The 24,903-nt window shown below is 55.5% G+C and overlaps 1 protein-coding gene across 1 annotated transcript in view; it reads right to left on the reverse strand.

The window, feature by feature from the left end:
* Positions 1–14,595, reverse strand: part of ADARB2 (adenosine deaminase RNA specific B2 (inactive)) — a 139,287-nt gene extending 124,692 nt beyond the window's left edge. The window contains exons 1-3 of the mRNA XM_030321231.1: positions 14,161–14,595; positions 6,750–6,904; positions 6,225–6,340 (exon numbers count right to left, since the gene is read on the reverse strand). Coding sequence (XP_030177091.1) covers positions 6,225–6,340; positions 6,750–6,904; positions 14,161–14,595 — 706 coding nt within the window. The remainder of the gene's footprint in view (positions 1–6,224; positions 6,341–6,749; positions 6,905–14,160) is intronic.
* Positions 14,596–24,903: the final 10,308 nt, after the last annotated feature.

Consider the following 24,903-nt stretch of genomic DNA (forward strand, 5'->3'; position numbering starts at 1 on the left):
AATATCAAGCACTTAATCTCTACCCCTTTTTTAATCATTATGGGTCTTGGCTACAGACAGACGGCAAATAGCTCTGCCATTTTTAGGGCATTTCGGGCCAAGAGACAGTAGATCAGATTAACCATGCAGCTTCTCAAATTGAATGTAAAGATGGGGAAAAAAACCCAACCCAACCAAAAAGGCCTACTCCAGATTGAGTAGATGTTGCCGGAGTTCTCTAATTTCTTATTGATTTCCCACGAGGTGGGGGTGCGTGAGCCCTTCGTGCCAGTGGAGCAGGCGGTATATCAGATGACCTCTGTTGCCTTTTGAGGTAGAAAGGTTTATCTTGGAGGAACAGCCCTCTCAGACCAACATTTCCCTGTGGCTGCCGTGGCATAAGCCGTGGTTGTCAGATTGTGGCAGGAAGACCCCCTCCATAATAACCAATAACGGACAAAAATTGATGAAAAACGTGGGCTTCTGGGTCCCGTCCGGGAAACACTAGCTACAATGTCTGGGTTTTGCAAATGAGCCAGGTGGGGGTTCCACTTGGTTCCACACAGCCCGGCTGCCCTTGGAGCTGGAGCCTGCAGGGGGCGGGGGGCAGCAGCCTCTCCACCGGCTCTGGGCTCAGGCACACGAGATGTCCAAGTCCCCTCGGCCCTTCCGGTGCGTGTCCCTCTGCCTGCCCGCACTCCATTTTCTTACAGTGGCTTCAATAGCCTTGCCTTGTGGGATTATTCTAAGGTTGAACCAGAGGAGCGTGTGAAGGAGGCTCAGCCCAAACCCTCTCATACAGCAAAGTCTCACGCAGGTTTTTGAAAATAGCAGGAAAGACTGAGACAGAGACTCCCGAGCTCTTGAGAATGACTTTTCCCTGGAATTCTAGGACCGCCGGGGATCAGGGGAACAGCCTTTCTGTCACAGTGCGCCGGGAGCCGGGGGCTCCTGAGGCCAGGCCTGAATACGTCCACTCCGTTGCTGAGGCCATGGTCGCCACAGTGTGACACAAATGCCTCCTGTGTGTCTCCCATGTGGTTGGCAAGGCAAACTCTGATCACACGGACTTACCAGACCCGTCTGAGCGTCAGCAGCCTTCTGGGTCCCGAGACAGACAGGGGCGAAAGTAGACTTTGTCATTTGGGACAGTCAGTCCGGTGGGGGAGACGGAAGGACACCTGTACCACATGCACCATAGCTCCTGGCTGCCAGAGGAGGGATGGACGGGGACCTCGCAGGGAGACCTGTCCTGCAGCCGTAGCGCTGCTTAGAGATCCACGAGCCTGTCCTGGAAAACCTCTCGCCACTTGCCGGGTCCCTGCAGGGCTTTGCTGCAGCAAGGCCGCCTGAGTTTCTCACGGGACTCCAGCTCTGACCTTCATGTCTCCTCCACACGGACGGTACTAAACGCATTGCAATCCCCCCACCCCCCGACCTAGGAGAGGATTCTCATTCTGTTCTCCATCATGGTTAACGCGTTTCCCATACTCTGTTGTCAGAATGACCCAGAGACAAGAAGTCAGGAGGCTGAGAAGGCTCTCACTCCTGACACAGGCTATTGGGTGCCTGTCCCTGCACACGCGCCCTTGGGTCTGGGTGCCACGGAGCCCACGCACCCAGGGCTCTGTCCCAGCACAGTCTTCTGCTCCTTGACCCTGGGGTCACCCCTGAGGTGCCTGGAGATCACGGATTCTCCTCGTCCAGGAGAGCAGGGCCTGGTCTCTGCTCCTGGCCTGGCTGCCCTGAGAATCGCCCTGCAGGCATGTTACTGACACACACTGGGGCACCTCGATGTGGGCAGCGGGCTCCTGTCGTCCCCAAGCTGCCCAGGAGCTCGTGTCCTGTGCTGACCCTCCAGGCGTGCATTTTTTGCTGGTTCAGAGTTGGCCTTCTCTCAGGGAGCTGACCCCAGGCCTCATGGATGGTGTGAGCACTGTCTCTGGAGACGGAAGGAGGGCGCAGCTGGGGCTCTGCATGGGGCTGGCGGCAGAGTCGTGCACAGACAGAACGCGCCAGTGGGGCCTTTGTGAGGGTCCAGGGGGATAACACACCAAGACTTTCCACGTGATCTGTAAATGCTGCGGCTCTCTGACCGGCGACCGATCATGGCTGCCTCGGAGGTAGCAGTTGCCAGGACTCTCCCAGGGTTCCAGGGGGCGAGACGTGGCTCTGGAATATTTATTGTACGATAAAAACGGTTTGTTTCTGAAAGTGTATTTCTTGTACGCTCGGAACCCCTCAAACGGACGGGTCATACTACGATATAAGAATTGGCGAGTCCTTAATTCTACCCTGGAATTCATTCTCCCGAACGATTGCTTTTCTTGCGGGTCATAACTCAAGAGACTCGCGGGACGTTCGAGCTTGGAGCAGCTCTGCAGGGAAACTCACCTCCCGTGCGGGGGGCCGGACGGGGGCTGTCACTTGTTACAAGTCAGGTGCACGTTAAGGTGCATTTAAGGATTTGCCCGTCCCTACACTCTTTGTGCACGTGTGTGTGCGTGTGCCCTCGGGACGCCGGCCTGCGGGCGAATGCTCGGAAACAGAATGGGGAGCAGAATGGGGCGGTGGGCCTGGGGGCCCAGGGCAGCTCTCACCACTCCAGTGTGTCCCCATCCAGGGCTCACGTCATGTTTCTCCCCCTTGGAAAATGCCTTCCATTGGCGAAGTCCGCTCCTGAGGTGAACCGCGTGCAGGCGCCCTGAGAGCCCACGCAGGCTGGCGCATTGCTGCGGTAGGACACCGGTGACCTCGCTCATCCTCACGCCATCCGGCACCAGACGTCCGCGAACTGCAGTGTCTGTGACTCCCACGGTTTCGTGTGCCCTTCCGTTGTGGGAAGTGGAAGAAACGCAGGCAAATACAGATACCACAAAGGTCAGTGATGGACGCTCAGCGGCGATTTGAAGGCGGCCGGGCACAAAGCCACCCTCCGAGGCCGAGTGGACATGTGCGCAAGAACTTCAACCACGGCCACGTCCGTTCCGCTCCCTCACGCGTCGGCCCGTCTCCTGAGCCCACCAGTACTTCTCCTGTCTGACAAAAAGTGTCAGCAAATGCAGTGCTATCTGTGAAGGTCCAGCGCATAAAAGAAACGCATTTTGGGAAGAAAGACCAGAGTTTTATCCTGGCCTGGCTGTGGCTAAACTTGAATTTTCCAGGTGAAGTATTTCCTCCCAGAGTTAAGTCCGGTTATCGCGCTGTCCTTGCGCACTGGCTGTTGGCCGTCAGACGTGAACAGGCCGCACGGAGGGCGAGGTCCTCGGCTGTGGGCTCATGGCCCTCACGGCTCTGGCGCGAGTGCAGGCGGCACGTGGGGCTGTGAATTATGCCCGCGCTCCGCCCCTCCCTGCCCCTCCCCTCGCCCCCTCGCCCCCTTTCCCCTTTCTGGGGCCCGCATCTGCCTGGTTATGATGCAGCTGGACTTCTCCAAGCAGTGCCAGTGCCGGGAGCTGTTTAGCACCCCGTGTCTGCCGTGTCCGCAGCTGGTGGCGTGCCAAGGAACCGGCCGTCCGAGCTCCACGTTCATGTCTGACAAGGGTGCGGCCGGGAGCCAGGCCAGTGGCCCGGAGCCCCGTTCACAGGAGGAGGGAGGTCCTGGGGTTTCGAGGGTGTGGGCTGTGGCCCACTCTCTGAGCACAGAGAGCCCTGTGGGCCGGCTGGCTGGGGTTGCAGAAGGGCAGGCCTGACCGGGTGGCTCCTGGATCGGGCTGGGAAGGAGGCCAAGGCGGCCTCCTTTGCAGGACCTGACCTGTCGCACGCGGTCCTGGACGCTGTGCCCGCTGCACATCTGGGGGAGGATCAAGCAGGCACGGCGGGCGGGTCTCCCTCCCTCCAGACCCAGTACAGGAAGCACCCCAGGAGTGGGCATCACCGTCCCGCCTCATGTGACCTGGGTCAGTGGTGGGCATCAAGGTCGGGGGGCCAGTGTTCAGAGAAGAAAGCTCTCTGAGCTGCCCGCCTAAGCAGGGAGTCTCAGCAAAGTGGCGTCGTCCCGTAGACCCTTAGCGGAAGCCCACCCCCGCTGACAGCTTCCAGAGGGGCTCACGGGCACCACTTCTCTCCGGCTGAGTCTCTCTGGCCACCGACCCCGGACCCCAGCTGTGCGCTTGGCGTTGGGACGAGGGAGGTGAGTGCCGGTGGCCGTGGCCGCACGGGGAGCCTGCCTGACGGTCCCGCCCCTGACTCCACGCCTGAAGCGGGCAGAGCACTTTCATGTGCCACCAGCCCACGCACACCAGAGCCACGTGACCTAAGAACAGAAGGAGACCGCAAAGCCAGTTCACGCTTGCTCCTACCCCTCCACCCTCTCTCCCTGCACAGGCGTGTGCACGCACATGCCGCACGTGTCAGACACACACCCCTGCCCTCTCAGGGGAGTCACCACTGGTTCCTCTCCCGCCTTCCGGTGGCGCTGGGGTTACAAATTGTGCAGGCTGTGTCGGAGAACTAGAGTTGCGAAGACAAGGGCACGGCTTGGGGTCTGTCTTTGAATGGTGTCCCAGCACAGGGTTTCCTAAGTACATCAGCAGCTTATATGGCAAAGACGGATGACCACTCCACTGACAGAAAACAATTTTCTGAGCATTGCTAAGGCATTTTAGCAGGAAACAAACAGCGAAAAACCACCTGTTAGCCAGGGAGCTGAATTAGGGGAAATCCCCTTAATTGCTGTTAGCCAACTTGGGCACTTCCTCTCTTCCAGGTCCTTGCTGAACGTCTCGATGCATCGTCCTGATTCCGATCTCAACTCCGTGACTCAGGTAACGTTCCCTTCCCCGCTTTGCAAATGAGGTGCTGGGGCTCTGAGCCGTGGGTCTCATGGCCAGGCTCGTGGGGGCACTTACAGAGCACGTGGCTGTGTCCACACTGGGCTCCCGAGTAGACGCACAGCGTTCCAGCCCCTCGAGGTGGGAAAGAAGAGGAAGCAGAGGGAGATTCTCTTTCTCGACTCATATATTGCACGTGTGTTATCAGACAGCTTTGGCCATAAGTCCAGTTCAGCGTGGGGCTCGTGTGCATGCCTGCTTAGAATATGCATTCATGGACACGTACACACGTGCGTGCACTTGTGTGTGTGTGTGTGTGTGCGCACGCCCCACATTTCTGAAGCAGCTCAGTAAATTGACCGAGTCCTAGAAATTTTCCCATTTAGACCCTGAGAGAAGAAAAACAAGCACTTGCCAGACTTTCCCTTGGGCGCATGTGCTTTGCTGAGGCTCTGACCCCGAACTGAGGGTCCAGAGACGCATGTTCTGATTTCCATGCAGGGCAGTGACCTCAGCCTCCAGTCCCCTTGACGGTTGGGTTTCCTGGGAGGGGCCCCTGCTTCTTCCCAGCTGGCGGCAGAGGGGACAGCACTCCCGTGTGGGTCCCTGACGGTGCCTTCTGCCCTGGGAGCTCCCGCACACGCCCCTCGCCCCCTCACCGCAGGCAGTAAGCACGCCCTTCACTCTTGGCTGGAAGGGCGACTCATCTGTCAGATAATATTGAAATGCGAGAGGGATCTGTGTGGACTGGGATGCTTCACCCCTCGCGTGAATGGTTGACAGTGCGCCACAGACTGGAGACCGTGTGTGCCAGGCACGCCTGGGCGCCTGCACACGCACACCAGCCCTGCCTCCCTTGGGGGCCCTCAGTGGTCTCGGCAGGGGGACTGTTCAGATCCCCTCCCCCAACCAGCTTTTTGGTCCCCACACCACACTGCTTTGGTGTCTGGTTTCATCCGTGAGCCAGAACTATTGTCCCAAAGGGCAGGCAACCATCCAGCTCTTTCCTTGTTGGATGATCATACAAACTGTGTTCACCTCCCTCTCTCCCTCCTCTCTCCCTCCTCTCTCCCCCTCTTTCTCCCTTCCTTCCTCCCCCTCTCTCTTGCTACCTCCCTCCTTCCCTTCCTCCCTCCCTTTCTTCTTTTTGGAGGGAAAAACAAAGGAAAGAGAGGCGGGGGTGGTCCAAGAGAACTGTTTTTTCCCTGCCATTGCTGGAGTTCTCAATTATATAGTCACTGCTCATATTTTCCCACCACCTAGGTGGGGACAGGATTGCAGGTGGGGATGGGATTCATGATGGGGAAGGGACTCCAGGTGGGGACAGGAGTGGAGCCTCCTGCTCTGGGAAACCCACACAGTTCCCCCCCCCCCATCACCCCAAGGGTCTCTCATTCGGGGACAGTAGAGGACACCCCCTCAGCGCATGGGGCTGGGACCCCCTCCACTCTTCAGGGAAGGGAAACCGCTTACTTAGATTGTCTTCATCCTCCGTGTTGGTGGCCCCGGGGCTTAAGTGCTTGAAGGGAGCGATGAAGGCTGACAACATGGTTACTTTGTCTGGAAAGAAAAGAAGAACAGGAAATGCACTTTTGACATTGAGTTTCAGAAAAACTCAGTGCTCTCCCAAGTTCTTATTACTGAGGGTTTGGACGGGGCGTTGAAGGCTCGTTTTGGCTTCAGCCACTTCATTCTGGTTCAGTCTTTTATTGAATTTCTGACAGCGTTTTCATCAAACCCCTCTCTCCATTCGATTTTAGACTTTATGATTTCCATCTTTCTTCTTTTCTCATTTTTGGCATCTCCCCTCCTCTTGTTCCCTGTCCCTCAAAACTCCACAAACGATCGTCTCCAGGGCGACAACCTTGCGTGGGCTCCCGGGGTGCTGGGTGGGGCAGAGCTCGGGCCGAGGGCATTTCACAGGGAGGCAGTGAAGCAAGTACCAAAAAAAAAAAAAATGCCACAATTAAACAAGAATCGTGCAATTCAAGCCAAGACCTTTCCTCCCCGTCAATGGAGAACTTGCCATGTGGGCCGGAAGTGCATGAGCAAGGATGGACCTTCAAGCTGCCAAACAGGGGCAGCGAGTGAGGGAGGGAGGGGTGCAGGATGGGGGCCCCATGTCCATCCTGCAGATGGGCGCCCAGCAGAGCCTGGAGGGGAGCCGGCGGGAGGACAGGCAGTGGGGACAGCATCATCCCATGTTTGGGCTCTTGACATCTGCGTGGGCAGCTGGCCCGGGGGGACGCTGCTCGTGGCCGACGGGACGTGTTTTCCCACAGTCTCAGCGCTGCGAATCTTTTTATTTTATTTATGTATTTATTAAAAAAATTTTTTTAATGTTTATTTTTGGGAGACAGACAGCACAAGTGGGGGAGGGGCAGAGAGAGAGGGAGACACAGAATCCGAAGCAGGCTCCAGGCTCCGAGCTGTCAGCACAGAGCCCGATGTGGGGCTCGAACCCATGGAACACGGGATCATGACCTGATCCAAATTCGTACGCTTAACTGACTGAGCCCCCCAGGCACCCCTCAGCGATGAGTCTCTTAAAAAGAAAGACAGGATTGTGGGAGGAGTTCAGAGGGGAGGCACTACAGACGGAATATTAAAGGGCCCGGAGGAAAAGCTCCGTGTTGTAGAGACTCCACTGATTACATCCAGCCTCCAGAGCTAGGCGCTTGTCCACAGGGGAGCCTCCTCGGGGGCAGAGGCGAGTGCACCCTGGGTCCGCATGTGGACACCCGCCTCTCCCGGGCCCCCTCCCCACTGTTCTGGGCAGTCCTCGTGTCCGGACCTGGCCTGCAGGGGTTGAGCTACTTTGCTACGGGGACACTTTGTAGGAATCGGTTGGCACCAGAGGGCAGGGTTTTCAGTGCCCCCTGCTGCTTCTGTCCGCAGGAAGGGGGACTGCTGATGTGTGGGGCTCCCTTTTGGGCACAGCTCTGACCGTGACTTCGCCCGAAAACCTCAGCTGGTGGTTTTATCTGCAGTTAGCCTTCAGGCGTTCAGACCCAGGCCGGCAACATGCTCTTTTTCTTTCAATTCTGAGCCCGTTTTCTCTTTACCCAAGCTTCCCAGAGGCCAGAGGACTCCACATTGAAATTCATTCAGGAGCCTGTTAACAGCTGTTGTTTCCAGTGGGGACGGGCAGCGATGTAATGTTCACTCAGAGAGAACAATAAATAACTCAAATATAAAATGCCTGCTCCTTCTTCATTCTACGGAACGAGAAGAATAAGCCAGGGAGGCACTGGCTCTCCCAGACCCTCACAGCCCAAGCTAATTTACTATGAGGGAATGAAATCTTTTGCTTGAGTTATAATTTCATTAAGGGCGCCCAATAATGTTACACAAAGAGTGTGAAGCTCAAATGATTTAGTCTGGAGCATCTCAAAATGAAATTACATTTTTCTAATAGAGCGGAGGCTACCAGCCAAACACCCACAAAAATACACTAAACCATTTCAGAGTTCACCTTAGCAAAATTGTGAAATATTTAAAGACTGCTTCAGATCCTCAGAGTTCTTGCTTTCTAGGGTTGCCAGATTTATCAAATAAAAACACAAGACCCCGAGTCAAAACTGAGTTTCAGATAAACAGCAGATACTTATTTAGTGTGTATAAATGTCCAGTATTGTGTGCCGCGTGCATATACCGAAACGTTATTCAGTTTATCTGAAATCCAGATTTAAGGCAGGGGACTTGAATAGACATTTCTCCAAAGAAGACATCCAGATGGTCAGCCGACACGTGGAAAGATGCTCCACATCAGTCGCCATCAGGGAAATACAAATCAAAACCACGAGACACCACCTCACACCCGTCAGAATCGCTCCCATCCCAAAGCCAGCTAGGAGGTGACAAGAGTCGGTGAGGATGTGGAGGACTCGGAGCCTTGACCACCGAGAGTGGGAGTGAGAAATGGTGCAGCCGCCATGAAACCAGCAAGCCCACGTGTGGGTCTGCACCCAAGAGAATAGAAAGCAGGGTCTCAGAGAGGTATTTGCGCCCCTGTGTTCCCAGCAGCACTATTCAAAACAGCTGAACGGTGGAAACAGCCACGTGTCTGCCTGACAGAGGAGTGGACAACAAAATGGAGTGAATGCACACGGCGGAACATTATTCATCCTTAAAAAGGGAGGCGACTCTGCAAGACGTGACCACACGGATGAACCTTGAGGCCACTATGCTGAGTGAAATAAACCAGCCACAGAAAGACCAATACTGTGGGATCCACTTATTTGAGGTCCCTAGAGGAGTCAAAGCCACAGAGACTGTACAATGGTGGGCGCCAGGGGCTGGGGCTGGCGGGGGTCAGTGTCTAGTGGGGACAGAGATTCAGTCTGAGAAAATTAGGAGGTTCCGGAGATGGATGGTGGTGATGGTTGCATAACAATATATATGTATTTAATGCCACCAAACTATATGCTTAAAAACCGTTAATGTGTCAACTTTTATGTTATATATATTTTACCACAATTTGATCATTCAAATTTGACTGGATATCCAGTATTCTATGTAGTAACCCTACCTCTTTCACATCCTATCGACTCCTCTGCGGCAGTGGATTTTAGGTTCCCAGCCCAAACTCGCCAACCCGAACAAAACAGGGCACCTGCTGCTGGCCTGTCTGTCGGGGAATCCCACATCGTTGCTTCTGCGAGAATCAGTTGTCCCTGAGAGTGGGAAGGCTGCCGCTTTAGCGTGTCATTAGGACACATGGCGGGAATTCTAGTTTTTATTTAGAATAATCACACTGAAAATGATTCGGTGTCAACGCCTTTCTTTGTGGCTGTTTCCTTGACCCACTGTGTCAGTTGAGCCTCCCATTGGCGTGGCCCCGTCTGAGCTGCGCTCTGACTTCCGGCTCTGTCTGCTGTCTGTGTTCACCACAGTCGTGAGGTCGGGCTCATACGGGTTACTGATGAAAACGGAGGCTGTGCTTTCATTTTACCCGATTCCGGACATTTTGTGTACACTGAGAGAGGCTGGCTCCAGAATTCCCCACGCTTCTGCCGCCCCCACCCCCCGTGTAAAGTCGGGAAGAAGGAGAAGGTGTTTCCTGTAGGGAGAGTATCTGGAAGGGGTGGCTGGGCCCTGCACCCAGAGTTTCTGATGTGGCCCAGCCGGAAATTGAGCCGAAAGAGCAGCCCTACACTGGCCGTGATGCTGGATGGCGCCCGGGGCTGCCCTCCAGCCAAGACTCCCTCTCCGGGAAGGCCCGGTCGCCATTTGTCATATCACAGCACGCCGTTTCTAATGCATTTCTCAAAATGATCCAGGACATTTGCGTTATAAACCTTATTACTCATTGCAAAATAAAGGCCTATGGCCCCGTGGAAGTGATGTGATTTCATGTATTTTTGGAGCACGTGGGAAGCATTTTCAGAGGGCAGAAACTCTTGGCTGGAACCAAACGAGATCACGTTCGCTGAGAATATTGATAACAAAGAACAAATACAATTTGGTAGTGATGTAAAGATAGATAAAAAGTCCAGGGGGACAACACAGAGCATTCAGGAATAGAATCGTACCTATAAGATCAATTGATTTTCAACAAAGAATTCAAAGTAATACAATGGAGTGAAAGAAAGTCTTATCAACAAACAGCTGAAAAAACTGTACACCAGATTGGGAAAAATGAATTCTGAGCTGTGCCTCATACCATACATGGAGATTGTCACCAAATGGGCCATAAACCTAAATGTGAAAGCTATAACTCTAAAACTTGTGGAAGAAAATACAGATCACTGTCATGGTCCTCATGTGTGCGGATTTCTTAGGACACAGAAAAGCACTAATCATAGAAGAAAAAAACAAGTTAGTTTTCATCAAAATTAAAAATTTCAGCACTGAAATACACTGTTAAGAAAACAAAAAGCAGGTTGTACGTTAGGGTAACAGACATATAATCAAGACAACTGATTTGTATCCAGAGTATAAGAACCCTTTCGACTGGATAATAAAGGGAAAAAAGTCCAAAGTTTAAGAAGTGGGCAAAACACTCGAACAGAAACTTGACAGAGGAGAATATCAGAAGCCAGTAAGCCCACGCAATAGTGCTTAACATCACTGCACACAGGGGGAAATGCAAATTAAAACCATAAAGGTGTAGTGTGTCAGAGCACAGCAGTGGAACAGCTGAGACTTAGGACCGTAGCTCAGTCGAGGCAAAGACACAGGGGGGCCAGGACGCACCACTCTGTCCCTGGGACACTTTGGAAGACGTTTTGGCCGTTACGTATACACCTGTTACGCTTCTAAATATTTACCTGAGATAAATGAAACACGTGTTAAAAAAAAAAGATTTGTGCAAGAATGTTTAGAGACATTTCATTCATTACAGCTCAAAATTAGAAACATCCCGCATGCACATCAGCAGAAGAATGGATAAGTGAATTGTGTTACATTTACATGAGGGGTAACTATCAGCAACCACAACGCCTGAGGGACTATGGATGAAACTCTAAAACATTATAGTAAGAAAATAAAAATCTGGGCACAGAAGAGCAGGTGGGAAGTACTTTCATTTCTATGCAGTTCCCAAACAGGCTGACCACTCTCTGGGGAAAGAAGTCAGGTGGCGGCCTGGAAGAGTGAGCGTGCGCAGTCGTGGCCCCCCAGGGGCACTGGGTTCTCGGGTTTGTTTTTGCCTATTTCATGGAGTTGGAAGCTCAAATATCTTAGAAGGCTCTGCGGTGGTTATAGGAAGAGTCACCGCCTGAAAGGTGGAGCCCCTTGGAGACACCCTCAGACTCCCGTCAAGACTGCGCATGCCTGGAAACCAGGGGAACTGGCAGGGAGGGGGGTGGAAGTGAGAACCACAGCAGGTGCACAGAGAACTGGAGCACGCCCGCCACGCCCGTGACTTAAGACTCTGCTTACTCATGAGGGCGGCAGGAGGGGCTGTGGAACCTGGTTCATAAGTGTGGTGATTGCCTTCACAGCTGTTTTGTTTATAAATGATGTTTGAAGCAATTTTACTAAGTGAGATGAATTTTTTTACTTTTTTTATTTTAGAGAGAGAGATTGTGAGCGCGGGAGACAGAGAGAGAGAGAGAGAGAATCCCAAGCAGGCTCTGTGCTCAATCCCACGACCCTGGGATCCTGACCTGAGCCGAAATCAAGGGTCAGACGCTTAACGACTGAGCCGCCAGGCGCCCCGGTAAGAGGAAAATTTTAGAAAGTCCTCTGGTGCTTGAGCACATGTCAGTTACCTGGAGAGTATGTTCATGTGATATAACGTGTTTGCTGGAACTTTTACTCAACCGTAATTGCTAAAATATCTAAGCATTCGATCTTCTGCTCTGTCTCCTTAAAAGCACTAAATATTTCACAGTTTAGGTTATTTTTAAAAGTTCCATAAGTTGAGCACTTTGGTTCCTCCCTCATTTCAACAATTTAAACTGAGGTTTTGAACAACACATCTCTGCTTTGTCGGCCACACTCATGCCCACGTCTAGCACAGCTCAGCTCTCTCAGACAGTCGTGTCCCTGGACAAGAAGGTGACAGTTGGAAGCCACAGAACTCTGCTGGTGCCTCTGGGCTACAAACCTCAGGCCCTCCAAAGTCCCTTTCTTAGGGTTTCTTTTTGCCAAAATGCACTCTGACAGATGGCCTCCCTCAAGCCTGACCCACTTTCCTTCCTAACCATATATTGTGATCAGATACAGGTATGTCTTTAATGGATGTTCCTTCTTTCTAAACACAAACACAAATCAGTTTGAACAGGTGGGTTACCCTGGGAAGCAAAAAAATAATTAACCTCTATGCGGGCAGGAGAAAAGGAGTAACGTCTTGGGGGAAAGGCAAAGGATTTTTCTGAGTTTCAGGAACATGTATTTTAAAACACTGTTTTCAAGCTGCTGTTCTATGAATGACACAAGGGAGGTCAGGCAACATTAACACAAAGGAGATCCTGGGTCTGCATGGGGTTTTGTGGCACACAAGGAGATCTGATTGTCACAAGAAGATGAAGATCCCTTTTGGAATTTCCCGATAGGGAGCAGTCGTGAGTGGTCTTGAACGGGTCCAGTAAGCAGGCGGCCAGCATGGAGTAAGTCACTCGTTCGTTGTGTGGGCTGAACTATGACTTTCCCCCAAATCCACGTTGGAGCCCTGACTCCAGGAACTCAGGGTGTGACTGTGTTCGGAGACGGGGTCCTCAAAGAGGGGCTGGAGGTGAAACGAGGTCACTAGGGTGGCCCCAATCCAATCACAGACACGCACAGAGGGATGACCAGGTGGGGACATGGGGAAGGAATGGCATCTACACGCCCAGGAGAGAGGCCTCGGGTAAACCAGTCCTGCCCACGCCCGGATCTCACACTCCCTGCCTTCAGCATGTGGGACAGTGAACGTCTGCTGTATAGCTGCCCGGTCTGTGGTTCTTTGTTACAACCTGGGCTGACTAATACCTTCACTCAACAAGTCTTTGTTGAGTGCAAATAGTTGCACACCTAATCCGTGAAATTTCAAACTCCAACGCCAAGAAGGAATCATGCAAAGAGACCTCACCGGGCCAGGGGAATCTAGAACCTCAGGGACCTCGCCTGGCCAGGGGGGATCTAGAACGTCAGGGATCTCGCCTGGCCGGGGGGGGAATCTAGAACATCAGGGACCTCACCTGGCTGGGGGGGAGTGGTCTAGAACATCAGGGACCTTGCCTGGACGGTGGGGGGGATCTAGAACATCAGGGACCTCACCTGGTTGGGGGGGGTCTAGAATGTCAGGGACTTCGCCTGGCCGGAGGGGGGGCGTCTAGAACATCAGGGACTTTGCCTGGAGGGAGGGAGGATCTAGAACATCAGGGACCTTGCCTGGACGGTGGGGGGGATCTAGAACATCAGGGACCTCACCTGGTTGGGGGGGGTCTAGAATGTCAGGGACTTCGCCTGGCCGGAGGGGGGGCGTCTAGAACATCAGGGACTTTGCCTGGAGGGAGGGAGGATCTAGAACATCAGGGACCTTGCCTGGCCGGGGGGCCGGTCTAGAACATCAGGGACTTTGCCTAGCCGGGGGTGGGGATCTAGAACGTCAGGGACCTCTCCTGGCCAGGCGGGGGGGGGTCTAGAATGTCAGGGAGCTCGCCTGGCTGGGGGGATCTAGAATGTCAGGGACCTCACCTGGCCGGGGGGATCTAGAACATCAGGGGAGGCATCCTTCAGGAGGTGACTGCTTAGCTGAGACCTAATGGATAATAGTAAGTTTCCCATTTATTGAACTGGGAGGTCTGCTCCAGAACCGAGATACTCCTGCTGGAAGGGTGAGAATGGGACTGTGCACTTTAGGGAGGGAAGACCACCCCACCCGGAAGGAGCGGCGTGTGCAAAGGCTCTGAGTCAGTGCACCAGGCTCTCAGTTCAGCCTCTGAAGCTTGGCAGCTGTGTCTGGGTGGCTCCCCGTTACCATGGGCTTGGGGCCTTGATTCTGTATTGAGGGCCACAGGGGATCAGAGGGCAGCACACATGAGACTTCATGTGGGAGAGCCACCACTGAGTGACACTGGTCCCCGGGGAGGGTCACCACTGAGGACACGGTGGTCCCTGGGAGAGCCACCACTGAGGGACACCGGTCCCCTGGGAGGGTCACCGCTGAGGACACGGTGGTCCCTGGGAGAGCTACCACTGAGGGACACCGGTCCCCTGGGAGGGTCACCGCTGAGGACACGGTGGTCCCTGGGAGAGCCACCACTGAGGGACACCGGTCCCCTGGGAGGGTCACCGCTGAGGACACGGTGGTCCCTGGGAGAGCCACCACTGAGGGACACCGGTCCCCTGGGAGGGTCACCGCTGAGGACACGGTGGTCCCTGGGAGAGCTACCACTGAGGACACGGTGGCCATTTCGACAGAGGTTCCTTCCCTCCCCTCCCCCGGATGGGCTCAGAATGGGTTCTGCGATGGTGAACTTCAGTCGGGACAGGATGGGTCTCTCGGGTGGGAAATGAGCGTGGAGTTGAGGCTCTGCCTGGGATTTGCTGAGGGATTGGGGGCAGAGCATGATAGTCCTTCTGTGTTTACAGCGCGGAGTTACAACTTCCAGTGAGCCAGCGGACCCTGCCTGGGCCCCAGTGCTTTCCCAGGAGGGCTCTGTGCAGGTGCCGGGTGTGCGCGGGGAATGGGCGACGGGGGAGCGGGAGCGCTTCCCTCCCCCTGGGACTCCAAGGACGTCGGGGGACACATGACCCCCATCTTCCTTCACGAAGCCCCCAGATTTCTCAGGCAGCAAGCCCTAAGTGAAGGGCGCCTGAGCCCCAGCACCCTGCCTGCACCTGCGAAAGCGTGACTGTGGCTCCTGGAGCTCGAGCCCCGCTCTCGAGGTCCCGCACGGATGCCTCCCGAGACAGGCTCCCTGGGTGACGGTGACAGCACCGGCGCGGGACATATCCCGGGAGGGGGAGGGGGGATCCTGATCAGGCCTCGATCGCAGCCCTACGACAGTCTCGGGGCCGTGCAGACACTTCAGGCGTGACGCGAGCTGCACTCCACCACCCGGCGTATTTTTGTAAGCCGTGGAAAACAAACACACTGGCACCAGATTGCGGTGAGCGGAGAGCAGGCAAAGACAGATGGTCTGACAACTGATTGACGGACGAGAAGGTGACTCTAGTTAAGTTTTAAACGTGCACACGTAAAGGTGTGGGTTCACACTTCACTTTGACTCGAGCCCTCCCAATTATCTGGCTTGCAGTCTAGACGCTGACTCCATTCCAGGCTCCGCCTGCAGGCGGCCGTGACATCATTCTCCGAATCAGTGTGGTGCCTCCACTAGAGGCTCCCCGTCCTTCCGGCCAGGACAGCAGTCTGTGCAGGACGACAAGAGGTTTCAGACCTAACGGCCGTCCAGCCTGGATGCGGTCCTCACTGCCATCCCCGTTTGCGGCAGAAGGTCCGCGCCAGTAATGGGTCTCGGCGGGCGGGGGACGAAGCCACGGTTCAGCTGGGACTCTGAGGCCGTTTCAGACTGCACTTCTCCCAGAAGGTTTTCTTTCTGTTGCAACCAGCGAGGTCAAAGTTCATCAGAGCCCCCCCCCCCCCCATTCCATCAAGGTCACAGTTCATCTGAGCCCCTCCCACTCCATCAGCAGATGGTGACCGGACTGGCTCTGAGGAGCAGTGAGTATTCGAGAGGGTCTACAAGACACGGTTGGACTGTGATCCCGGCCAGGAATTCTAGGAGAGAATTATCTTGAGGCTGGAAATTCTCACCAATACAAGGAACCCCACAGACCTGATAGGCACCCGGGGGGCTGTAGTTAGGGAGCCGTGGGTACAACGAGCGTATAATACTCCGCAAATAAGCGCGAATCCCGCACTGTCTGGATTTCTTGCCCCTAGAGACATGCCGCCCCCAAAGTCCTTCGGTGTTGTCGGTTCCTTGCAGCTCCTTGGGCTTCCTTCCTTAGCATCCTGGTTTCTTTGGAGACGTGCCAAACCAAAATGCTTTTATTTTGCAGTTTTACATTCTATTCTTCCGTTTTTTATGAAAAGACCTCCTGTATTAGTTTCCTCTGGCCCAGACCATCCTTCACCTATTCTCACCTCGCGCCCTTCCTGCACTAGAGGCTTCAACCCTCAACCGTTGCTTCTGTGAGTGAGTGAAAGCTTCACCAGCGTCCGTCTCTGACTCAAGGTCACCGGATTCCCTGAGCACCGAACAGCACATCTGTCGGGTGATAACCACGACTCTACAGAAACACCATGAGTGGCACATTTGTGTTGGTTGATTGTATGTGTTACCTTGAATGGGCCCTGGGCGCCTGGATATGTGGCCACACATGATTCTGATGCATCTGTGAGGGAGTTTCTGGTCGAGACCAGAATTTGAATCGGAGGACTGAGTCGAGCAGAGAACTCCGGCTGAGGTGGGCCTCACCCAATCAGTTGAGGACTTGCAGAGACAGAAAGGTGAAGTGAGGGGGATTCTCACTCTTCCAACTCTTGGTTCACGGGCCCTCACATGTGGACTGGGGTCTCGGAACCTGTAGCACCAGCTCCCCTGGGTCACGGACCTTCCAGCCGTATATCATCTTCCTGCGTCTCCAGCTTGCAGGTGACAGACGGTGGTGGGGGGTGGGGCTCTGCACGCTCAGTGATGAGGGAGCCGATGCCTTGTAATCTCTGTTACTCTGCTGGTTTCCTCTCTCAGGACCCTAATGTGGCACTCGCGCCCCTGTGGCATGGCTACTTTATATACATGCCCACGGCGCAGCAGAGCCCGGGTGACCGAACCTGTGGCCTCTTCTCCCTTCCCCGCCTGAAAGTCATCCGCGTCCAGATCAGGGAGCTTGTGCGGGCCAGGCGTGCCCTTGCCAGCATGCTGTCCGAGGCCGCGTGTGACGGCCAGCGTCCCCGCCGTCCCTCCACGCGTGCTCTCCCACCTGAGCGGGGGTTCTGGGCTCGGAGCGGCATCCCTGAGGGTTTCTGCTGCGGTCCCAGGCGGTGCCAGGCGGTCCCGGTCTGCCCAGCGTGACTATCAGCAACTCGTGCTCGCCGACAGGGGTCGTGGCTCGCGTGGGCGGCAGCGGGCGTCCCGCGCTCAGACGGAGCTCTCATTTGCAGGCGGGTGGCCCGAAGGCGTTCTCCTCCTCCAACCCCGCCCGACTCCCTTGTGACGCGTTGGCCACGTTTCCCACTTCCGGCGGGCACTGTGCCGGATTGCTGTAGACGCGTCTGAGTCCGTCTGCTCCAGACGCGGTGAGCTTCTCCCGTCAAATCCAGCATTCTCGGTGTTCATCGCCCCCGCGCTCGATCCCTTCCGCCCGGGGCTCCAACGGGAAGCCCGAGTCACGGGACTCACCCGCTTCCTCACGTGGTGACCTGGCGCCCTGCTTTCCCAGTGTGCCCCTGGCCGCTGTCATCTGCACCCTGCTCTCAGCCCGCCCACGCCCTTCCCGGGTTTCGGCGCTGATCCCCCATCGGTCTGTCCTTCCAACGGTTGCCTGAGCCACACTCCTGATGGGGTCCTGCAGGGTCCGGCAGGGAGGAGGGAGCACAGAGCCTCTTGGTCTCTGCTGGCCTGAACGTCTGGCGTGTGGCAGGGGCGGGGGAGGTGAGAGTGTCAGGTGCACGGTGGGCAGGAGAGGAGCCACCAGCCCCCAGGGCTCCGTTTCCCGAGCATGTGAGCTGGTGGTACCTCCAAGGTGTGCAGGTCAGGGCCCCCCAGGGCAGTGACAGTTTGCAGAGATCACCACACAGGGCTTCCAAGGGGACGGCGCTCATGGAAGGAAGGACTTTCATTCTTCAAGACGAATAGTCCTCTGCGAGCCCCTCCTCAGAGGCCCCCAGGGCAGCGGATGATGCCGCCCTGAACGTGAAGTTTGACACGGAGGCTGGACTCTACGCCGCCATGAGTGACCGTGAGACCCTAGATGTCTCTCACGTGCGTGGTGCTCTTTGAAGGACCTGACTGTGCCTCGTTTGTCATGGGGGTTCTGGTGGTTGTTGGAGGAGAGAGTGGCAAGGTCGCTGCCCATCCCAGTCACCGCCCCATCCTTATGGTCTTTCCTGTGACAGGATTCCCTCCAGTGTTCACTGCCCACACCTCATGCTGGGCTGTCCCCACGTGTCTGCCTTCCCTCTGTGTGTTTGTCTCACCAGCTGGACCACTAGCCCCTCGGGTGTGCAGGCTGCCTGCTCAGGGTGTCTGGGTCCCAGCCCACTACCAGCTGGGGGATCGGCCCCGTTGCCTGGCCTCCCCAGGTCTCCATTCCCTCATCTCTGAAATGCAGTCACCCCCTACGTCAGGGGTGTGGGTCAGATTTAAGTGAGATGTACGGGTAACACACACATCCTGACAAGGGACACGTACCCAATACAGGTCAGCAGTGACTGGTTCAAACACGATGATGAAGTCAGAACAATCTAGGACGCAAGCAACTTCTTGATCTTACTAGGCTGTCAGGAGATGCTTGGTGACTCCTGCATTCCTCAAGTCAACTAGATCTAGCGTTGTTTTTATTTTGTTTTCTTACATTATTTTTATTATTTAAAGTGCTGAAGCGAGTTCATTCGAGAGCAAGACATGAGACATCACGGAAGCTCCTGGCAGGGTCCCCTGTCCTCCGCTGACTTTGTTAAGTCCCACTGTCAACAACAGTAATGTCTTCAATGCTGTTTGAAATTTGGCTGATTTCTCATCTCTTATATGAGTGAGATATTCTAATAACCGAGAATAGAACACTGATTACATAAGCAGTTGTTTAGAGAGCAGGTCAAAGTGTTGGTATCTGAATTTGCAAGTCTAAATTTAATTATCTCCCTTTAGAAGGGAGCTCGTGGCTGATGTATGTAAATGATATTTATTATTTCCAAGCTAATAGCTCGTCTGTTCGTGCAGCACGCCCAAGGCTGACCTGAACCCATGGTACCCAAGTGGTTCTCTGCTGTTCTGATGAGTGGTCACCTATGATGCTCACACATGGTGGGGGCCCGAGGCAAGTGCTGTCCTGAAAAGTCTAGGCTCCTCAGACCCAGACTGGCATTCGTTGACTCCATTTGCTCAGTCAACAAAGGGTCATGGAGAACATGCTATGCTCCAAAGCCTAGGACACCCCTGGAACAGTCTAGAACAGTCTAGAACTTCCTTTCCTTCCCTTCCCTTCCCTTCCCTTCCCTTCCCTTCCCTTCCCTTTCCTATTTTTAAGCGTATTTATTTGTTTTGAGAGAAAGTGAGAGAGAGAACCCCAAGCAGGCTCCAAGCTGTCAGTGCACAGCCTGATGTGGGGCTGAAACTCACGAACCGTGAGATCACCACCTGAGCTGAAATCAAGAGTGGGACACTTCACTGACTGAGCCACCTGGGCACCCCTCTTGCTCTATTTTCTGTGCAGACTGTATCGCATCTTCAGTGCTATTTGTCACGCCTGTTTAATTGGCCCTCTGTCCTGACTAGACACGGAATCACATAGGTAGACGGTGTACCTGCTTTCACGATGAGACCCTGCAGTTTGCAGACCCACCCACTGCACAGGATGGGCAGGTGCTGGTCACACATCAGCGATGCCCTTTCCCCGGCCACTGTTTTCCTTACACGGCACCATTTCCCTCCTTGCTGACTGAACTCCAGTCGGTGTTCAGGCTCATCCAGCCCTGCTGCTGACGTCTCGGCCTCTTTGCCCCCTCGTCGCTCACTGACGCTCAGTTGTGCCGCGCGGGTACTCTTAAGCCCCACCCCCACGTGTTCAGGGGCTCTGTGGGCCCGCTGGGAGGTGCATCAGCCCACGCACGCCGTCACCGAGAAAGCCGGGGCACGGCCAACCGGGGAAGGTGTACCCATGTCCCAGATCGGGACCGTAAGTGACCCTTAGAGACGGAGTAGGGGGGTGCTGTCACCAGGGTGTGCGGGTCAGGGTGGCCTGGCAGGGGCCCGTGCAGGCAGTCCACGGGACCAGGCCCCACGCGGCCTGTCCCGGGAGGGGCTGGAGCCGCCACGCTTTCCCGTCTGGTTCTGGTTGGCCCTGATGCACACGGAGGAAGAGGAGCCAGCGCTTAGCTGTTCAGGGAAGAGGGGAAAATCCTGGAAGAGCGAGGGCGGTGCGTGGCGGGCAGAGATGAGGAGGCCGAACAGAGGACGGCTAGACGCGGGCTCCGGGTGCTGCCCTGGCCCCAGGCCTCCCCTTCCCGCCAGAGGGAGCGAGCGGATCGCGTGTCCGCGTGAGCGGGCACTTGAGGAGACCGCCTGGGAGGCCGTGCCCGCATTGGGCTCCGTTGGCGGGGAAGGCGTTCGCAGGGCGAGGCCGCTGCCTTGTGAAGTACGAGCTTATGATCACTTGTGCTGAAGCGCCAGGCGAGTAGAAAGTGGTGTGGTGGATGGGTTTTCTATGAGACGGGCAGCGTGTGTGTTGTTCTCCATTAGATTCCATGAAAATCAATCTGCAACCTAGTTCAGCCTGGTAAAACTAGATCTAAAACTATTTAATTTTGTTTCAGGAGTGTTTTTCCCATCTGATGCCTAGCCTGAGGACACACAGTGATAAAATACCTTGAGTTATTACCAGCTCTGTGCGCCTCTGTCTGGGTGAGACTCACACAGTGTCATGTATTCGCTCCAGAGCCCGGGATAAAATGCGAGCCTTCCCCGTTACCGAGAGCCTCGTTTTTTATGCTCCTCTTTTGCATTCCACATGGTTCGGGAATGAGAAGTGGCAAATGGATGTTTTTAATTTGCCCGAGAGTGCGTTTTTGTGTGTTTGGGGTCAGACCGGCTAAATGGCTGAGCGCTCTGAGCAGGGAGTGTTTGGGGGCGGCCGCACCCTGGCCGGGCCGGCCCTTAAAGACGGGCGTGAGGGAGGATTTTGAGTTGCTGCTGCTTGGACCAGAATCTTCTCCACTTGGGGGCTCTGGTAAGAAGGAAATAATCAGAGGGTTCCAAGAACACCTCGTCAGGGCACCAAGCATGACAACCTGTGTTTGCCGATGCTAATGTTAAAACCAGTGTCACGCTTTGCTAGGATTCCGTGCCTTCTCAGGGCTTCTGCGTCTCCCCGGCCTGCTCAGCTGACCCCGCTCTCCCAGTCACAGGCGGGAAGAGACCCCGGGATGCGAGGCACCTACGAGGGTTGGAGGGAAGCAGGCGTGGGGGCCGGCTGCGGGTGGACTTCCCAGTGAGGCATGGTGAGCCGCACAGAGGTGTGAAAAGCAGGGACAAGTCACACCGTGTCCCGTGGAGCGTTGGGGCCTTGGCTCAAACGGGCGGGGCTGTGGGAGGCGCTACACAGGGCTTGGTTTTACTCCCCATCCAGACAGACTTCAGTACCACACGTGGCCCCTCACTGCATCATCCCTGGTCTTTCAGGGGTGCTGTGGGGTGCGGCGTGGCCCTCTCGGCTTTCCTCTTCTCTGGTAGGAAAGTCAGGTGCAGGGCGGTGGGGTGACCACGCGGGTGGGCGTGTGGCTCGCACGGCCCCCGCCGCTCAGCTGTGTTGGTGAGACCAGGCTGAATTAAAGTACTCAGATGGGTTTGTCATGGCCAAGAAGCATTTGCATGAGCAAATACACTTGAGCAATGCCGAGTTCTATGAAACTGAGCACATCTCTCTACCGAAGGGCTTCCGGGGGCTTATGACGCACGGTCTGCTAATGTGACTTGAAAATCTTCACGATGGAGTGGGCAAACAGCACTTCTCGTGACCTTGGAGCGTGTTTTTCAGGAGCATCCCATGGAACTTCTGTTCCACGAGATGTGACTGGAGAAATGCTGACAGATGGGGCTCTGGAAGGCCTCGCCTGATGTCTCGGGCACAGCCCTGCGGGCATTTCCGACGTGGTGCAGTGGAAAATCTCCAGTCAGCTGTGGATCTCTGGGATACAGGCTGGGGGTGAGGGAGGCTGCCTGACTCTGTGCCTGACACAAAAGTCCGTGCACGCGTGCAGAGGTCTGGCCTCGTCAGGGGTGTATCTAAGGTCTGAGTTTTGAGTGGTTTGCTCATCGGCAGTCACTCGGGCAGTATTTGTGAAAAGCCTACTATGTGTAAGCACTGTCCTTGCACTGGGGGTCAGCAGAGAACAGGGTAATGTCCTTCCTCTGCCCCCGGGACTCACACGCCGGCCTGAATAAGCTCAGAACGTATCTCTGTTAGCACCTTGCACTGCAGACTCTGCCCCAAGGGTAAGTACCCACACACACCTGAAAAATTATTCTACGACCTTTGCGTCCAGCACATCTGACCATCGAGCGAAGTGTCCATATCACCACTGGTGTCGCGGCACAGTATCGGCTTCTCTGTCCCCGTGTGAGAGAAGGACCTTGTCTGGGCCGCCACCCCCCGCCTGTTCTGTTGACGCGGGAACCCCAGACCTGGGGCAGGGGGAATAATTGTGGGGCATGGCTACTCTCCTTGAAAGTGTGATTTTCGGGTCTTTCGTCTTCTCTTTCAAAGTTTATTTACTTATTTTGAGAGAGAGAGAGGGAGAGAGACAGAGAGCGTGGGGGAGAGAGAGGGAGAGAATCCCAAGCAGGCTCCTTGCTGTCAGCGCAGAGCCTGACTCGGGGCTTGAACCCACGAACGATGAGATCCTGACCTGAGCTGAAATCAAGAGTTGGATGCTTACCCAAAGAGCCACCCAGGTGCCCAGTGATTTTGTTTTAACAGGACTTTTTGCTGCCGCCGCCCCACGTTCACCTGCCGACCGTGCCTGCCGGAGTGAACAGGCTGGGACTGCTGACACGGGAAGCTGGTCTGAGAACCCACAGCAGCACAGAATTGCGAGAGTCCCACACACACCCTCATCAGAGCCGCTGTCACACTGTCCGTCACAGAGGTGGCCTTGGGCCCGGCTCACGCGGCCCCTTGTGCGCTGGCTCACACCTGTGTCACTGGGAACGCTTGTGGGGTTGCTGACTCAGTGCTCACGGGGAGCAGTGTTTTACCCCCACTGTCACGAGTAGGGGTGCGGTCATGCTCGGGGCTCAGAGAACCAGGGCACTGTCCTCTTCTCCAAAGCTTGGAAGCCCAGCTGGTCTGGGAGGAGGAGTACTTTCAGCCAAAGGCCTCATGCCCCGTCGGTGTCTCTTGATGACAAGTTCCCGAGTGCCCTACCTCTTAATTAAAACATAAGGTTTGTCGCCCCAAAGGGGAGAATGGGAGGCAAATCCTTTCTTTGAACTGAGGAAAGTGTTTCCAAGAACCGCCTTTGAGGCTCGGCCGTGCAGAGGGCCGCCGCACGGAGGGGCTGTGTTCGAAGGGTTCGTGTGCAGAGAGCTCGGCTGGAGAGACTTCCTGGGGGCCTGTCAAGCTTCTGGGCGCACGCTTCTCAATGTGTCTCAGAGGCCCTGCCTGGCTGTGACGCGCATCAGCAGCGATAATGGGGGCCGTGCATCTGGGTCCCCGGGCGGGGAGCTGTCAGCCTGCCCTCGAGTGTCTGGCTGGCCAGGAGCTCTGCAAAATGGAGCCGCTCATTTGCTGGCTGTCACCGCTCCGCTGGCGTTCCACGGTGTCCCCAGTGCCCGCCGCGTCAGAGCGGGCCGGGCCACAGAGAGCGCCGGGTGGGGGCACATGGGGAGCACTGAGTCCGGCCCCGATGCCCGTGCGTTTAGTGAAAACACATCCTGCCATAACTCACAATCCGTATGTCAGGTGCGCACAGGGCAGGGCTCGGGGGGCAGTAGCGCAGGCACCTCCCAGGCGTTACTGTGGATCGCGGGGTCGCGGCTCTGGGGTCGAGACCGCCTTGCATCGCTTCACTGAAATCCGTGGACCCAAGACCCCAAAGGCAAAGCGATGAGTGGTTGTTCTGAAGTCCTTGAAATGAAAGCTGGAACGAGAGATGTTAGGGCCATCGTTCTGGATCTTTCTCGTCTCTCGGGAAGTACCGGGCTTACTTTGTATTGCTTCTTTCACTTTAAACGGTTTAAGAATGTGGGGCTTGTGTAAACAGCACAATGTTCCTCTCTTTTTGTCCAAATTAAATCTCGGGTCTCAGAAGCTTCATAGGTAAGACTCCTGGCGTCGGGGCCAAGTAGGGGGTGCTGAGCCTGCGCCCTGTCCCCTGCGTCCCTCGGGGAGCGCTCACACCCCTCCTGCTCAGAGCCTGGGGGTGCCCTGGGCACCGTCGGAGCTGAGGAGGGCAGGGGGGGAGCCCGTGTCAGGATGCGCACTGCACGATCCTCACACGCTCGGTCTCTGCGACAGGCTCGCGTCAACAACGGCGAGTGTTTGCTGTGTATGGACTGTGTCAGGGACACAGTGGAAAGAAAGCATCAGCGTTCATGCATTTCCTCAACTAGCGCCCATGACGGTCTTGAGATAGCTATTACCAGTGAGGAAACCGAGGCACGGAGGAAGTGCGCATTGGCTCACGTTCAGGCTGGCCGGCACGCAGGCCTGCGCGGAACAGCATGGACATCTGTGGCCAGGCTGCCGCGAGTCAGAGAATCTGGGGAGATGCACCCACAGCAGGCTGCCGCCTCCGAGAAGCCAGAGCGTTCACCCTCCTGCTTACAGACGCCGATGATAATTGTTCTTTTCAAAATGGCCTGCCCTGATACGGGCACAGGCTTTCATCTGGAAGAACAGACGGGTGTGGCCCAGAGCTGGGCGCCGGCCGGGTCTCAGGCCGATTGCCCAGCGAGCGTCCCTGCCTTTGACGTGTCAGCCCTCCTTCCGTGGCTGGGACACAGAGCTGGTGGACACATGTTGCCCTCAGGACACC

The sequence above is a fragment of the Lynx canadensis genome, chromosome B4, assembly GCF_007474595.2.
Source record: "Lynx canadensis isolate LIC74 chromosome B4, mLynCan4.pri.v2, whole genome shotgun sequence".
Lineage (NCBI taxonomy): Eukaryota > Metazoa > Chordata > Mammalia > Carnivora > Felidae > Lynx > Lynx canadensis.